The sequence below is a fragment of the Astatotilapia calliptera genome, chromosome 7 (assembly GCF_900246225.1).
Source record: "Astatotilapia calliptera chromosome 7, fAstCal1.2, whole genome shotgun sequence".
In the NCBI taxonomy this organism is placed as follows: Eukaryota; Metazoa; Chordata; class Actinopteri; order Cichliformes; family Cichlidae; genus Astatotilapia; species Astatotilapia calliptera.
Window position 1 is genome coordinate 62,357,890 of NC_039308.1, and position 17,975 is coordinate 62,375,864.

Below are 17,975 nucleotides of genomic sequence, written 5' to 3' on the forward strand. Positions count from 1 at the left end.
TAAGAATGTTAAGCAGTTCAGACTAACTTCTCCAATACACAAACAAAGTGATGATGATCAGATGAGAAGTCATTATGTCTCTCTTACCCTCCAATAAAAACCCTCAAATTTTAGATTTGATTAGAAATGATAACTGAGAATGCCTCAAAGCTCTGTCTCATTCTCATTTTGTCACTTTTAATATAATTAGGATCTGTGTTACACAGGCTACCTCCACATGCACGGGTCTTTTTTAAAATTATAACCCTTTACTTGTAGAAAGAATAGACAACCAAACCTTTAAAAGATAACATAGTGCACATTAGTGTTCAATGTAGCATTGTTACATTAGGAATCTGACCACATGTGTCCTTTTCAATTAATTTTTTTCTTAATTTTAAGAGTTTTCATAGAATTTTCAATAATTACTAAACCAGTTTGCATGCAGTGACTGTTTTGTTCGAAATTTCACTTTGCTTAACAGAGTAAATCCACAATTTCCTTAAAACTTATCTGGCTATAGCATTAGTCATGTCTCTAACCTTTGGACTTTGTAGTAAAGCTGCAGGTACCAGAGTTTCTGCTTCCCCAGCTGTGTCAATAAAAATGACTGAAAGTCTGTTTTCCTATAAAAGTTCTCTGTGTAATGTACAGGGCAAAACATGTTGGTCAAGCAGTAATAGGGTTTTGTCATACTTTAAGTGTTGCTGGAGTTTTAACCTCTTTACACATTTGGCTTGCTGTCGTAGCGTCATCTTGTACTCTGCATCTGTTTTTCCTTGACTTGCCAATCCTTGAAGTAAAAGAAAGCAGAGAGGATTGAATACCCAACAAAGCGATTCTAGCATCAGCCATCTGGTTTTGTTTACCAGCAGACAAAGAAGCAGCAACATTAACACCTGCATTAGTAGCGGCAACAATTCTAGCAGTGTGCTGCAGATTGGACTTTTCGTGTAATCTGAGTGTTTCAAGTGCTTTAGCCCAGCTTGAAAATCCATCTTTAACAAAAGTTTTCAGAGACTCTTGATTGTTACTTGTAGCAGAGACCTCACAAAACCTCAGAGCTGTAGGCTATGCAAAGAAATTCCATTTTGTAACCAGCCTGATAATCCTTCCTTTTTTGCATTCATCCTCACTTCTGTTGTCTGTGTCTTTAGTGTTAACTGACTGGACACTGCTGGAGGCACCGGTGGAACTGGTAGATATAGAAGCATCACTTTACTTTGGGTTTTTAAATTGGTCTGTTTTGTTAGCATTAAGTCCCCTCTTAAAGGCTAATGTACATGCAGTGAGTGTCGCGGCAGAAGCATAGGCTCACCAATCTGCCTGGAGTGCCAGTCTGATTGGAGGACAGGACAGACAGCGAAATAACCAGTCACGCGTAGTTCCTTAAATTGATCCAATCTACCACCACCCCATGACGAATAAATTTAACCTTGAGCTGTGCTGGCAAACTTGTGCGCTCAGCATTCTCCGAAGGTACTCGAGCACCTGAGCACTGTTGGAATTGACTGCTCTTACATAAGACAACGTTGTAAAGAGGGTAATGGCCAGTATAGTTTCTAGTCTGGCTGCCCTGAGTTTAACTTCATGTATAAAACAGAAAACTCAACACAAACTTAACCACTTGGCTAATGACCACTGGTGAACAGGATGGCAGGGATAAAAGCTAGCATTTCTTTTTAGCTAAGCATTGCTCTCCTGGCAAACTTGAGCTTCCTCGTGCATCTTTTGCAGAATCTTCCTACCAGGTGACACGTTGGACGCCTGGCCACACAGCTGCAGAATTTCTATGCTGTAAAACTGATTTAGGAACTTAGTGAGTCAGTATTATAAAAAAAATATGTTGTAAGTCATGATGAAAATGCAAGTCTGCCAAGCAAAACAGCAACCCCTTTCTCCTGCACCATTTTTATGCGCACTTAAGGACAAAGTTATATTTAGTTCTTTGATCCGGTGATGCCCGTTTAAGATGTGTGTACAGAGGAATGTATGTGTGCATCAGTGATGTGTATCACAAGAATCTGGAGCTAGAAATAATTGTCCTGACCTCTTACATTCCTTTTTTGTTTCTCTGAAGCTGTTAGACTAGTTTTCCCCTGTGAGAAAGTTGTTTTTCTTGAGTGTGCTACACATTAAAAGCTATAACAAAAGAGATGCGCTGCCTATTAAGTAAACAAGCTACACCATAGAATCAGCATAAACAGGATAAACTGCTAATGATGAGTGTAATTTGATAGTATGTTCAAATGCATTTGGTTTATTGAAAAGGTAGTACATGCTTACAGCTTCTTTAAAACTTTTTTGTCCTAAATATTATATGTGGTTTATGGTATTTATTTTCATGAATTTCTTTACTTTAGCAGCTGTGTCAGGAACAGAGTTATTACATTGGCTCAATGATTTTACTGCAATTACTTTGGAACTCAAAGTTAAGTGTCTGAGCACCTGTCACTTTGAGTGTGCAGTGTGTTTAATGAGGAATTAATTGTCAGATAACCCCAATATTTCTGTGCACAATAAGTTCTATTAAACGATGTATCAAAAGGCTTAGTGAAGTGGGTGTACATATCATCTATAGACAGAAAAAGGTATTAAAAGCACAAGAAAAATACATTTCATTAAATTCAAGGGTAACTAATCTATAGATTGAAAGGCTCTTGGTTATTTTAAGTACATCAGCGCTAGGCAGGTTTTATTTGCCTTGTAGGAGTTCTGCTTGGTAACTTTTGATTTTAGCACTTTTTAAAAGTCTGATTGCATTTGAAGTCTGCTTTTGTGTTCTTCAGGTAATCACCCTTAGTTACTGAGTAACTGAGTGCGCACAGCGTGGATGACTTAATGTGAACATTTTGTGACTTTTTCTCACCATGTGTTCTTTTCACATTAAAATGACATTAACTTTAAATCAGACGCGGTCCTTGCTCAGTTTGCCATTCGGTGATATTATCAATAGCTCATTTAGCCCTTGTTGCCAACTGACACTGCAAATAAAGTAACTACACAGCAGGTTATGAAGTCAGCGACTCGTCCCGGGAACAAATGGATTCACACAGTAGATTCATCCTTAGAGGCAAAACCAAAAAAGGCAAAGCAGCAGCTTAAAGATACTGTGGCTACATTGTAGCTGGTTTCATATTATTCCGGCTTGCTGTCTATTTTCATGCATGGTTGCTCTTTTCTCCATCTCTCACCATTATTGCTTTGCTTGCTCTGCTGCTCTGTGCTTATGCTACCCTTCCTGTGTGTGTGTCTGTCTGTCCATAGGGTGCCTTTAATTGATGCAGACCAGGTTCTTTACACTTGCACTTATTTATACTGGATGCTTCAGTAAGCCAAAGTAACAGGATGGAGAATCTCTTCTTTTCTCTGGGAAGATCTGTCTCCCTTTGCCACATACAGACACACACACAATGAAAGAGACAGCCAAATCACCCCCTGCTGCGTCTGAGAGCCCCCTACTTGTAGTTAGCCCATTTAGAGCGGTGTGTAATTGAAAAATAAGTTTCTTTTCTTGAACCTGAAAGGCTAGTTTTCATTCCGAGCTGGGCTATATTGATTCACTCCTCCCTTATCATCCAGCAGAAGCAGCCCTTGCTGCCCATGTTTGTATTGACATTATCTGTCTGTAATGTAACTTGGCATGCTCCTTTACAGCTTCAGACACAATTTCACATAATTCGCTGGAGATAGTTTTAGCAGCATGGTGTTGGTAGTGTGGACAAAAAGATTATGTTCAGGGGTGGTTGATGCGGATTTATTTCTGAGGACATTTTTTTTTGTCCGGAAAGCTCAAAAACTCTCCTCCATAACCATTTTATTGTGATGTTTCTCCCATAGTACTATTTCTTACTGCTACTCAAGCTTACAAAGTCGGGCCAATCAATTCTCGGGTGCTGTTTCAATCTGAGGCTCAACCTTTTATTCAGGGCTAATCAATGCAGGGCAGATATCTAAGGCTGCTGGGGAAGATGGGGGTTAGAGAAGTAACAGCCAAGCCAATAGTCACCTCAGCTACAGATTTATATCACTGACCTTTTATGTGCAGAGCACAGAGAACAGAATTTGCTTAGGGTGGATATTACTGGGAACCCAAGGACAGAAAATGATGTTACTGGTTACCTCCCTGCTTCTTTTTTTTTTTATTACCCCTGTACTCTTTCCTTTCATAATTGCTCCATATGACTCACATCCAGTCATATCTTGATCTCCCCCTTTCATTTCTTTCCTTTCATCTTTTTTGAAACAGAATTTTTAGAAAAACTTATGTGCTACATGCTCCTATATAGTGTTGGTTTAATCCTTATTGCATCTTGTTGTGTGTTACTCTGCTTTACACAGTACTTTCCTGTCTACCCTTGTGGAGTATTGCAGTAACATATCTCTGTTGTACAACCCAGAGTCTATACACACACCCAGAAGAGTCTTATAGGTGAAGGGAGGTCATCTGTATGCTTTAAGGTTTAATACGTTTTCAATAGCTACTGTCAAGAGTAATATATATTTTTTATTACCAAATTAGCTGTTCATTGTCGAGGCAGCATACTGACATTTGGTTGGAAAATATTCATAAGGCCTGGAAGACAGAGGCAGATGTGGGTGGTTGGACCTGTCTTTGCATATTCAGAGAACTAAGGCACCCTAAGCAGTTCTCTGAAAAGTCTCATGACTGCCATTTCCAGAATCATTATGCATGAAGTATACCCATGGAACATCTTGGAATGAAAGTTGGAAGCTTTCCATGTGCACTCATATGATTTTTTTTTCTTTAAATGGGTAACAGTGGTCCTAAATATTAAAGTCCTAACCTATTAAGAAATTTTGTGGTTACATATTTCCCAGATCTTTCCAATTTGATTCCAATATTTGCAATTCTTAATCTTCTTTGCATGTGGGATCACTTTGATTTATTTTCTCACTTGTGGCATTTCTCAAGGTCAGACACAACCCAGAAATGTCTGTTTGGGTTAAAAAAAAAACAAAGGTAGTTATTTTTTAAAATGAGTTTCTTTTATTCGCTAAAGATCCTAGAGTCAACATTAATAGCATTTCCCAACTTTCCAAACCCAGATTTATAAATCCAACTGATGAAAGCTACATCATTTGGATCCATGTTCAACATCTTCTCGTCTTTGTGGAAACACAAATTTCTTTGTGGTTTACTGCAAACTGTGAACGACCTTGATATTTTTAAACTGTTAACAGTTTTACGATTGAGTTTTAAATTGCTCGGGTTTCTCCTTGCTCACTTAAATTCAGCTTAATTCAGAGAAATTATTCTCTTAATAACAAGATCTACCATTTTTTTAGATTTTAGTTTCTATAATGCACGGAACAATAAGCTGATGTAATTTTATAATAGCCAATAAATGAACATTTTAAAAAGTATAGAAGAAATGGGGGAAAGAGCCTTCAACCATGTAATGAGTGTTGACATTACATAGTTTGTCCTCCAAAAGGCACTTTGAAACTTCCCTGTTGGCAACACCACAAACACAACAACCAGCTGATCTGAGCCAAGTCAGACAGGGTGTAAAAGAGTAATCCATGACTTGCTGCAACAATAAAACAAGATTCATTTTAAGCTGCATTTTTATATTACCTTAAGGGCTCATAAATAGCTATGCATAAATGTTAGAGCAATCTCTTTATCATCCACTATATCGGTTATTTAATATCACAAAATCCTCGGTATCGGAGTTAAAAATCCTGTATCGGCCAGCGTCTAGTAATTACACCTTTTGTATATAATCTTGCAAAAAATCATCCATCATATTGCATATCACTTACTTAACATGAAACAATGTGGAAGCTTACTTGAGAAATAACTTGAGTATTATTCAGAACCGCTGGGAAATTAAGCTTGTGTTTATGCTGGGAGTTCATTTTCATGTCAAATTATAATTGAGGTAAGAGAGGTGCAATCAATATAACTGCAACAGAAGCTGAGCTGAACAAATAGAGAGAGGAAGATTTCACCCAGATTGAGCCACTGAAACTTTGTGAAAGTAGCACAAACTAAAAATGTACATGCTAATTAAAAAAAAAAAATTTAAAAAAGGGGGGGGGGGAGTATCCAGCTGATGTCTCTACGCTCTATGATTTAACAGTTTAAATGGGGCCTTAGTAGACACAGGGTTGCTGAGGGGTGAGAAAAGATGGGATGCAGACGGTGGGTGTGCAGAGGAAAGGATGGTGTAGTCAATATTTACTCAGAGTAATTGGTCTACACTTCCAGGTTCATCCCTGCCTTATCTCCTCCTGTTCTCCCTCGCACACTCACTGTGTGACCACAGTTACACACACATACACAGGGGATTGTGCACAATGCCCTGAGCAGTCCACAAAATAATGGTTAAAAGCATAAGGGATAAATGCTCGACACAGTTGCTTCCAATAAAACTGCCCAGGTCACCTTGGGAGTGTTGCAGAAACCCCAGAGTACCATAGTGAATTATTATTGCATAGTGAATTGTTATTATTTCGTTTCTCTTGTAGTGCCATCTGTAATGACCTGTATAGCTACGCTTTCTGCGGTAATGAGGTGGGTTTTTGTTCATTACCTCAGTGGCGAACAAGTATTGAGGCTTATTACTGAATTGACAGAATGACAGGGGCATTGGGATAAGAGGTGTCGAGCTTGCCAAAAGATGGATTCATCACAAGCTTGTTGCAAGAAGTACTGCAAAAGGTTTGCTACTGGCAGTGTTACACTCGTGGGAAAAGACGAGCTGTCCATCAACTGTTTCTTCTTCTTTTTTTTTTCACTCTTATTGGTCACTCCTCAAACACACCCACGCAGACACACATACACATATATGAGAGACAGTCCTTTTCCTGTCCTCTTGTGCTCCCAAAGCAGCTTTCCAATTAACCCAGTGTATCTCCGTCAGCTCTTTGAAGTCATTTTATATGGTTCTCGCCTACACTTGTTCTGTGGGGCTCTGAATGGACATTTCTGGGTTGTCAACAATGTGTTGCCCTAATCACGCTTCTTTGTGCGGTGTTTGGTCTGTGAATACTCACAGCTCTGTAACAGGTTCGTATTTAATTGTCTCCCCAGTGTCGCCAAATCCTCATAGGGAATTGTTTGCGTTCTTTTCTGTCATATTGAAAGACATTTACTGAACAGTATAAAACCTCCGAGATGACCGTTGTTGTGATTTGGCACTATATTTAAAAAGTCTGATGAAAAATAAGCTTCTGAAGCAGAGGTTAGTGTACTGGAACAAGCTTGAATGGCCTTCCATCACCTTCAATTACAATACATAATTACTTCAAGCAAGTTCATTTTCATGTGCTGCAGGCTGGCGTTCCCTGCAGCTGGTGCCACGATGAAGATAACAATGCAGAAAGTAATACCGCCCCACAGTCCCTGATGCACACTATGCACATTCTTTTTTCTGTCTCATTCCTGTCATGCTGCAGATGCCAAAAAAGCTGCAGTCACAGCACTTCAGGATCAGCTAAAGTTACTTTTTTCAAAGTAGAAAGTAATTTCAAATGGAACGTTTCAAACAGCTCAACAGACATTACCAAACGCACGCGCACAAGCTGTTTCTGTGCAGTTCGACACTCAGTGTGTCTTGCAGTCGATGTGTTGATGCAGTTGCTGTAGTTCAGTGGCAGAAGAAAGAAACAGCTCTGAGAAATGTGTAAGAAATACTAGGATTGTGAGAGATTAGGTAAGAACTGAAAGTCAAGAACTGCTCAGGAATTGACATTTAATAAAATGTGATGTCCTCATTCTTTTCAGAGTTAACTAAAGCAGACATTGTTCATAACGTGTCACTGAAACTATCTTCTTTAATTTTGTGAAATGACAAAACGATAATTTTTTGTTTCAAAAGTTGTGTGACGGTACTGGACAGATTAATATGTAGAGATTCAATTGGATACTTTGTATCCATGTATTGTGGTAGTCTCATAATTACTGTAGCATAGGTAATATGTAGACACACTGTCTGCTACAAATTTCTGTATCTATGTGAATGGTAAGGTTGGGCGATTGGACGAATATATCGACTGTCGATGATAGGCTGAGCCTTTCGCCGATCGTTTTTACAAGTCCGTGCATGATTACATGAAACGAATGAATGGTAGTCGACCAGTTTGCCAGGTTTTTCTAATTAGTTGATTAGTTAATGATTATTTCAATAATTCTTATCTCCTCTTCCTGTGGGCAAACCTCCTGTTCTAGGCTCCAGTACCTCACCTGTGCAAGTCTGCCCACCTGTGAATATCACCCTGTTGTTGAAAAGGGTTTACTATTCAGAATAAACGCTAATATTAATGTGAGAAGAAAAAAACAAACAAACTAGGAGACTGTGTAGCTACTCCAGTTTAATGGTTTACTATCACATTTCACTCATTAGCTAACAAAACTGAAATTGTGTTCACTCAGCAAGCATCAACCATGAGAAGTTTCTGCCAGGTAAGCTAACATAAACAAGGTATCAGTGCGACACACCAACTAATTCTCTAAAGCTGACCCACCCAGAGTTGACATCACAGCTCCACAGTGTCGGTGTTTTAAATGCGTGTGCACCGCAGTAGTGCTTTCATGGAAGGAAAGCGCTGCTTTGCACAGTCTGCATTCAACTTTGTCTGTTTTGCGTGAAATGATTTCACATTTTTGAAAACTTCTGTTTCTATTTACTTCTGTCCTCCTGTTTTGCCGTTCACGCTATGTTATTCTTTGTTAATATTGGGTGTAGTCTAAATATGGAATGAAGAATTTCAAAAAGAGCTGCAGACCTGGCAAGAAACACCATTAGGACATAATGGCCCATGTTGGACTGGTGCCATGCCCACTGTTAGGTCAGGGGTAGCAGTCATTAATTTAAATTTAAGCTGATGGTGCTCTTAAGGATTACTTGCCAATTCCCACCTTTATCTAGCATTTGGACAGCAGCCATGATAGCTCGTGTAACATCTGCTTATATAATATATGGCTAACTCTATTTAACTCAACAAATCAGATCAGTCCTTTTGAGGTGAATCACTTCCCCCACTGCAGTGCTACACCAGAACTTAAGGTTCCCTTACCTGCCAAATCCCATTTTGATCCCTTTGCTAAAGAGTATACTGTTGTCAGTGTGCACATTGTGCCTTCATTGTGAAGAATTGGTCAGATAAAACGAGTGAGATGTAATATTTACATTTTGAAAGTGACCTGAACATATTTTAGTCTTATAAGTTATATTCGAATCATAGTTAATTAGCAGATGGCATAAATGCTGCATCAGGTTTATAATAAGTTGATTATTGACGATGGTTATGTTATAAATATTTTAATCAGATAGGCTTTATCTTCTTATCGGCTCTAAAATGTATAAGGAAATTTTCCAAGGCATGTATTTATTGACTGCAGCTCGATCTGATCTGTTAATTTGTAAAATATCGTCTTCACCCTTTTTGTTTCCTGCAAGTTAACATGAGCAAATAAGCCAGCTGGTGTTGATGAGGGTCAAAGGTTGAACAGTGTGTGAGTAGCTTTGTATGTAAGCTGATTGCAACTTGAAATTGAAAGTGTCTCCTTGAAGCCGAGCTATAAGTTCAGTTCAGTTCAGTTCAGTTCATTTTTATTTCAAACATTTCAAACATGTGCCTTCACAATCATTACAAAATATCATTCCATTATTTGTTTGAAAAGGAGTAGGCTGAAGTATTTACTTATTTGTCCCTACCCCCTCAAGTTTTACCTCTCATTCATTTAATTTTTTTTGTCTTAAATTAAACAAACAACATATGAAACATATGAAGTAAAACAAAACATAACATACATAAATCAAAACAAGAAATTAGCAAGCCCCACCACAGTATAGTTTCTTTCATATGAAAAATACAGAATGTGTATATTTGCAGATATACAAGTTATGGAAAAACAACAAAACAAAACAAAAAAACCCAAAAAAGAACCGCAACACCATTTCCAGCAACATTACCGTCCTGGGTTAACCCCGTTTTCTTCATTCTTATACTTATTTAAAATTAGGTTTTTATATTTTACTTTAAACTGTTTTATGTTTTGACTGTCTTTTATTTCTTCTGTTAGACTGTTCCATAATTTAACTCCTGCAACTGAGATAGACATAGTTCTTAAAGTTGTTCTAGCACTTTGTATTTTTAAATTCCATCTCCCTCTTAAGTTATACCCACCTTCTCTTTCTATGAACAATTTACAGATTTCTTTGGGAAGCAGTTTATTTCTTACTTTATACATTATCTGCGCTGTTTTAAGCTTCACCAAGTCTTGGAATTTGATAGCTTGCATTTTGACAAAGAGTGCATTTGTATGGTCCCTGTACCCTACATTATTTATTAATCTAATGGCCCTTTTCTGTATTATAGTTAACACTAATGTGCGACTGCTATCTCTGCACCATCTCTATGCCTCACTGTGCTCTTGAAGTTAAGCTGGATTTTTTTTTTCACTTGATACTGAAACATCATTGAAGCGACTCAAGATAAGAGAAGAGATGACTCATTGTTCTTATATCAAACCAGCCTTAATGTTTATATGTTGAAGTTGAGAGAAGTGGAAACTGAAATATCACACCACTCAGCTGAAGCTGCTAAGAGTAAGCCTGCTATTTATTTTGTTTTTTGGAAAGGTTGTTTGACAAAAAGATAATCACGGCGATGTTTTTCATTTCCAGTTTAGATGAATCAGCGTAATAAATAATGAAAGAAATAGAAATCTGAATGTTTTCCTGTCCTCATAAGATTCAGGAGCTTTTTCTTTTTTATCACTCAGCTTTTTTGTTTCATATTGCATGAGACAAACGGAGGCGTTGCGTCATGCATTCAGATCCAGAAGGGTTGTGCTGTCTCATTTAAGAGACAATCTATACATGGTTTCCAGTACCTGCTGCTGTTAAAAAAGCAGCAGTGGAAGGATGATGTAAGAACAGATTATTTCTGTGTGTCAGTTACTCAGCTGCACTCTGGAGGATGGCTACATGTGCTAAGTGAATATCAACAAGCTGTGGTAAAAAATGTGGAGTTTTACTTATGAATTCACAAAAGTCAGAGGTTTTTATGTGAAGTGGGGTGCAGTGGATTTTGTGGTAATGAAGATTACTTCATTGAGAATGTGTCCCTGTAATGGTTTATTTGAGGAAAATGAACAGTGTCACTGCTGGAGAAAGGGAATTCATTTAACTGGATTATTTTAAAGGACTGAACAAATAGAAGCGGCATCTGAACATAAATACAGAGCGATATCTATGATCTGTATCCATCCAAGCATTTTAGAGGTTTTCATATTTGTCATTACTATTCTGCATTTAACATTTTTATCCCTTTTCTCATTTTCAGATTTTGTTGAGAAGGACATTTAGACATCCATCACTGTCTTTTGTTATAAATATTTAATGTCAAACAAAATTTAAAAAAAAGCTGCAGGTACCTACATATATTAAGTATTGTGCTGAATTCTTGAGCTTAAAAAAAGTCAATATTTGGTATGACCAGCTGAGTTCTTTAGTACAGCCTGAACTATTTTAGGCTCTTTTAAGCTTTGTTGTAATTTCTTTAAGCAGTCAGTGGTTCTGTCGGCTCCTTGAAGGGCGTTCAAAGCTCTTCGTTGGATGTTGGCTGCCTTTTGTTCAGTTCTGTTCAAGCTGATCCCACACTGCTTTAATAATATTGACGTCCAGGCTCCGGAGGAGGGCCAAGTTCATGACTGATAGTGTTCCATTGTGTGTTTTTTCTATCCAGGTATGCTTTGATTGCACTGGCAGTGTGTTTGGGATCGTGCTGAAAAAGGAATCCGTTGCCAATCCGTTGCTTTCCAGATTTCCATGGTATTACACATGGTATTGCACAGTGGATCAAAATCTAACTCCATTCATAACTCCGTCAATTTTGACAAGATCTCCAACTCAACTGTCTGAAATGCAGCCCCAAACCATGACAGAGCTCCTGTCGTGTTTTACAGATGGCTCTAGACACTCACTGTTGTAGCTCTCTCCTGACTTCCTCCTGCTGACAATTTGAACCAGAAATGTCAAATTTGGATTCATCACTCCATCAGACCTGTTTCCACTTATTTAAGTCAGGTTATGGTGTAATTTGGCATACCTCAACCTTTTCTCCCTGTTTCCTTTCATGTTCACGATAGCCTCCCTTCCACTGAGACCATCTCTAATGAGGCTTCACTGAACAGCAGATGGATCAACTGAAAGGTTAGATGAATCTCTCAGGTCGTGTGTCAGGTCTTTGCGGGGTTTTCTCTTACTTAAGGGCGTGACAGATACTGTTCATCCGCTGCAGATCGTTTAGTTTTTGCGGGGGGGTTCTGACCTGTTTTTGTCCCCTACTTGTCTGTTTTCTTTAAGCATACACTGCACACCACACCTGACCAAGATATACCAGTTTTGTTTTGTTTTTTAAAGCTAAAAGCACTTTGGGAATCACCTTGTTGATGCAAAATTCTATTTTATGGCTGTAAAAATATAAGATGTCGAGCTATATTTGGCATTTTCATAGATTCAACTAAAGAAATTGGAACAGTTGATATGTTTTTGCAACACACTGCTAGTAACAAATATGCCATTTAAAATTGGTGCTTTAAGTTTTCTGTCATGTGTAGACAAAACACTGGGTCATCTGTTGGGTTAGATTTGCTTTGTATGCTCGGGTAGGTCAGTGATAAATGGTTTAACAATAGAATATATAAAAAAACAACAACATTCCTCTGAAAATGGTCGGGTACAACAATTAAACTGGAAATGAGCAAAAACCTGCCAGTGTAAAAAGACTGTTGGAAAGCCTGGAGAACTATTGCATAAAACCACTTTAAAAAATTACTGGCTTCATGAAAACAAATATGAAAAAAACTAAGGACTTAAGAGTTTGTGTAGTACTGTGCAGGTCATTCATGTATCAATATATCCCTCCATTTTATTCATTTCAGTCATGAAAATAAATTAAAAAAGAAAAAGAACCGAAAGAGCACGGTAAATAATAATTACATTTTCACATCGCTGCACTTCACAATTGGAGTCATTTGAGCTGAGGACTCCATCAGTCATTGTTCTGGTAAGCCACACTGCCATTTAAGATGCAAAGGTCCATACGTTTTCACAGCAGCTGAACCCGTTTTAGCACTGCAGCATAAAAGTGTTCCGCGGTCTGTCCGAGACGCCTTATTACTGCCACATAGCTTTGTTTGCGAGCTAAACTGCTCACCACATAGTGTCAAACCTCAGCCAAAAGGCCGTGTCTCACATTCCAGCCCATTATGCCGCAGCTGCACTGCGTCCAGTAGAAATGCCCCAAACTGGTTCGGGGCTCATGATTACTGTGCCGACGGTGTGCTTATTTTTGTTCTGCGCGTGTGTATCGGTGCATCTGTGTAAGTCTAGGGTGAAATATGTGCTCTGTTTGTATATTAGTGTTCTTTGATGTTTGTATCTTTATCTTCCCTATCGTGATTTTCACCCACAATACTGTTAACACTGAATGACCTAGACCGCTTTTGTATTCATGAGATCTTCCTCTGTTTATTTGCTCATAGATTGATACGGCTTTTTAAATAGAGCCGCTGCCTTTAATATTTTTCTGTCTTTAGACAATGGAGATAATAACAGATTTCCATTTTGACTCTGGTGATGAGTATCGCTGTAATGCAATCGCTCTACCTGTTTGATTTCTTTACAGAGCGAGTTTGTAATAGTCTGTCCTCTCCTCTGTTTCTCTTGTTTATCAACAGAGAGCCAGCTGCTTCCAGGGAATAACTTCACCACGGACTGCAACATCCCTGGAATCTTCATGTGTGGCGATGGCAACTGTGTCCCAGGCGGGCGGCAGTGTAATGGACTGCCCGACTGCTTTGACAAAAGTGACGAGAAAGGCTGTCGTAAGTTCGTCATTAATAAATCCCTTTTTAACGACTAGATCCGCCTTTACAGTTGAAGCCAAATTGATTATTTAGAGTTACATCAAGTCTTCACAGCTCCTGAACTCTTTTTGCGATCCAGCAGTTGTACTTCTTCTGACATCCCCGTCCAAAGAGCCACAAGGGCCACTTAAAACGAATTCTCTGCCAACTTAAATGAACTTCCCTCCTCAATCCTCAAATCACTCTCCCCTCAGTGCACAGCCTTCCTCTTTTTCTTCCAGACCCTTGGCCTCAGTTTAGCACCAGGATGAAATTTAATACCATCAAAGCAAAGGCCGATTACTTCTGTGCGCACAAATAGTGGCGCATGCATAATTCTACTGTAACACTAGAGTAATAGTTTGGTTTTGATCCACAGTTTTAGTTGGCTTTGATCTTTCTGGTCTGTAGCTCCTCCTTTTCTCCCACCCATCTCAGCCAGAGCTCACACAAAGATGGGATTGCTGATGAAGATCGACTTTGAGGAGCTGCCACACCAAATAGAATCCCTCATCTCCCGATATGTTCATCTCTCTGAATGTCTCGCCCTCCCGTTTTCAGTCGTCTCTGTGCACCATCCCAGTTTATCTCATCTGATCATTTTTGGCTTTTGGCTTGTAATTTGCTTTGCAGATGCCTGTTTTCATTTAGCAAGCAATAAACCTCCTCTTAAATCTTTTTTTGGTTTTGTTTTTCCTAACCCTGCTAATTCTCCCCAGTTAGAAAACAAAAACAAAACATATGGTCTGCCCTCCATTCTTTGTTTTTTCCTCCTCGAACAGTCACTTCTCTCACTGTTCTCTTCTTAGCAGCTCAGGGAAAAGGCAGACGACTCTTGACAAAGGTGTGCTCCCTGGCATACAAGCACACACACACTGTCACACTACAGTCGGTAAACTTACTGTATAGGTTATTGGTTGTCTTAATTTGGAATGACTTGGAAATCTAAGATGTATATTCATAGGGAATTTTATTGTATACACTAACCTTTTTTTGTATACCTTTTGCTTGTGACGCCCTTTAACTTAAAGAAAGACTGTTGCATTAATAGACGACTATACGTTCAGATTCTCATCGCTCACTGACCTTAATCTGTCAACAACTGTCAGACATGGAATACTATCATTTATGCATATGAAGTATCAGATACTTCCAGTATAATACAGCCTCTATATCATTCTGGTCAGCCACTTTCACTCCAACAACATGCAATTAGTGCTATAGTTGCAGTTGTTTTTATTTTAAACATGACAAAACTGACAAATTAAATGGGGGGGGGAAAAATATTTGAGGAATGTCTGGTAGCCTCTAAATGAGATAACAGATGAGGATAACATGAGCTGTTTATGATCAGGGTTAGACTAGCATAACTTGTTAGCTCAGAAAATTCTCTTGCAAGTGAATGGAGGCGTCTGCATTGGTGCTTTTCCTCAAATACATGTCATTTATAACGAGAAGCAGTATATCCATATCTGCAAACAATTTTAAACTTTGGCACAACACAAAAGGAATGAGATGCCCCACTGTGTTTGTGATTGGAGTTTGAATTCAGTTAACTTCCTTGCTGCATTCTCAAGAAAGCAGATCACTGAACTGCCAACATAAACTGAATGTATATAGTGCACGCGGTGTCTCTCGCTGACATAACATGTACTGTATGTACAATGTACTGCTAAAGATTAAAACAAGTTATCACAAGGCATCACGCTCATCCTGCTTGGGCTGTCAGAGCGCTATTTGTGTTTGCTGTAGACATCTACATTATCTGCTCTGGCATAAGTGGGCCTTATTATTCTCAAGTAGATGGCTAGTTGTCGTTTGGTATCTCTGGCGACTGCTTCCCAAAATCCCCAGACAAACTTCTGGCTCCATTAGGGGCTCTGCAGAGACAGACAGACAGATGGAGGGATCGGAAACAAGGGAGTAAGAGAAAGAGAGGGGGCAAAAAGGGGGACTCATTATTGTGGCTTCAGCAAGACTTCTGTCAGGATGTGTATTATCTAAGGAGAACACAGTGCCTGGAAACTTTGTGACTGCAGCTATGCATTCTCTGCAGGTTGACTTATAATTAGACACCCCCTCTAAGAAAACACAAATAAACTCAGTTATGGGTATATGTGGTAGGTTTGTTGACTCTGTTTGCTTTCCTTCTGTCATTGAGACATAAGGGTAGTTTTTTTTGAGAGCATACTTCTCAGAAAAACACATTCTAAATATTACTATCATTACAAATGATTGCTGCAAGGCTTGCTTTCTTTATATTTATAGTATCATAAATCTCTAGGGTGTCCAGTGTCCATCCGCTGCCCTTTGCACTCATAGTCATTACCATGGAGGCAGAGCAGTGTTGACTACTACTGGATATTAAATTTCCTTCCATCTGTAATGTGAGCAGATGGCTTTTGTCAAAAGGTTTCCATAAATACACGCTTTAATTGTTGATACGTGTCGATGTCTACATCATTTCCGTCTCTTGGCCCATTTTAAGTATCACACTAGTGGATTAAGAAAGAACAACAAAACAATTCAATTCTCTTCTTTGTGTGCCTCATAAGCATGGAAAGATTGTGCTTTGTAGGCATGCATATATTTGGTGACTTTGTGTTGTGTTTATTTTTGCCATATGTGTGACCATATAAAATTCTCTGTTACATTTTTTTTTTTTGTGCCGCAGAGGAGTGCCTATTTTTATCTCATTCATTTGCAGAAGACAGCTGTACTCAGAAAGTAGATCCCGCATAAGCCCCTGCTCTTTAGCCAACAGATTGTGCTGAAGTCTCTCACCAAGGAATACTTATCCTGTACCTGAGGTAAAGGTCATATGTGGGGACATCCCCCTGGTGTCTCATTAATGAGCATTTTATTTTTGAACACCATGTAGCTAATGGGAAACACAAGAGACAACAAATCAGTCTCAACTCGTTCTGATATCTTCAACATAAAACATGAACATAGTTTTTAAAAACACAAGCGTATACACTCATGCTGGTGTGCAGTGGTCCAATCAGTAAGAAAAAAAAAACTATTTTGGAAGATGGATCCACCTACACATGAACTTAGGACGACATTTTCTAGGAGAGTTTGATTTTTTTGCCAGCAGTTGTTTTGCTTCCAAAATAAACTTCTTTCTGCCTTATTTATTGACCTGGTTACATTTTATTCCAGTGTTGATACCAGTTAGACGGTTTGCATTTGCATTTGCATGTTCTTTTCTCAATCCTTTATTTATTTGTAGATATATCTCATTATGTCACAGCTGTCAGCCCAGGAATTGTAAAGCCACTCCTGTGTTCCTCCCAAACCCCACTGCTCCTCTGCTGTTTGTTTGTTCTTCCAGTCCCCTGTAGCACAATGGTCAACTGGATTTGTGTAAATACTTTTTGCTGGCTCTTAAATAACAGTTTTGGCTGAGGGAAAAAGGCAATATCTCCAGCCTGAGTCTTATTTCATTTAAGATGAATCTTATTGTATTTCCGCCTCACTAGTTGAGGCCAGGACCCCCCAAAGTATTGTTTTGATCGAGCCTTTTTTCTCCTGGAGTGCAACCTCTACTTTGCTGTACATTAAATTAATTACATTTTAGATTAAAACATGTCATTTGTAATTTGTCTCTTTTTTGCAGTTATTCAGTCCTGGGGATCTGCCATCTATGGGCAGTGCTTGTGTATATATGTATGTCGGCAGATTAAAAGGGGTCTTTAAACTGAGATTCAGAGGCAGGCTGTTGAATAATTCCTCACACAAAGAGGTCAGAAGTACCATCCTGCTCTCTGGTGTCCATAGCGCCAGCCCGGGAGAGTGTTAGACGAAATGGATGCTGACAGACGAGAGAAGGAGGAGAGCTGACTGAGCTCACTGGGCCTCAGAGCCAGGATTAGCCTCTTTGCCCTTGTCTGGACAGGACATGAGTAGACGAGAGAGGACGGATACATAGCAGGGCCAAAAGGGTGAGTGGACGTGATTTAGAACGCAAGAAGTGTAGAATCAAAGACGCAGACACAGAAATGTAGTTAGGAGAAAGAGAAAAGACGGAGAAGTGCATTTCAAAGCAATGATTGTTCTGAACTAGTGGCCCTGCAGGCTGAGGCTCTGGCCTCTCTGTGTGGGA

General features: G+C 39.0%; 1 protein-coding gene across 3 annotated transcripts in view; it reads left to right on the top strand.

Annotated features, from left to right (window-relative positions):
* Window positions 1-17,975, top strand: part of ldlrad3 (low density lipoprotein receptor class A domain containing 3) — a 91,580-nt gene that overhangs the window by 26,232 nt on the left and 47,373 nt on the right. For 2 of the 3 annotated variants that reach the window (XM_026176416.1, XM_026176418.1), the window contains exon 2: window positions 13,700-13,846. In XM_026176416.1, coding sequence (XP_026032201.1) covers window positions 13,700-13,846 — 147 coding nt within the window. Of the gene's footprint in view, window positions 1-12,144; window positions 12,171-13,699; window positions 13,847-17,975 lie in introns of those variants that run through there. The other variant, XM_026176417.1, reaches the window with a different exon arrangement.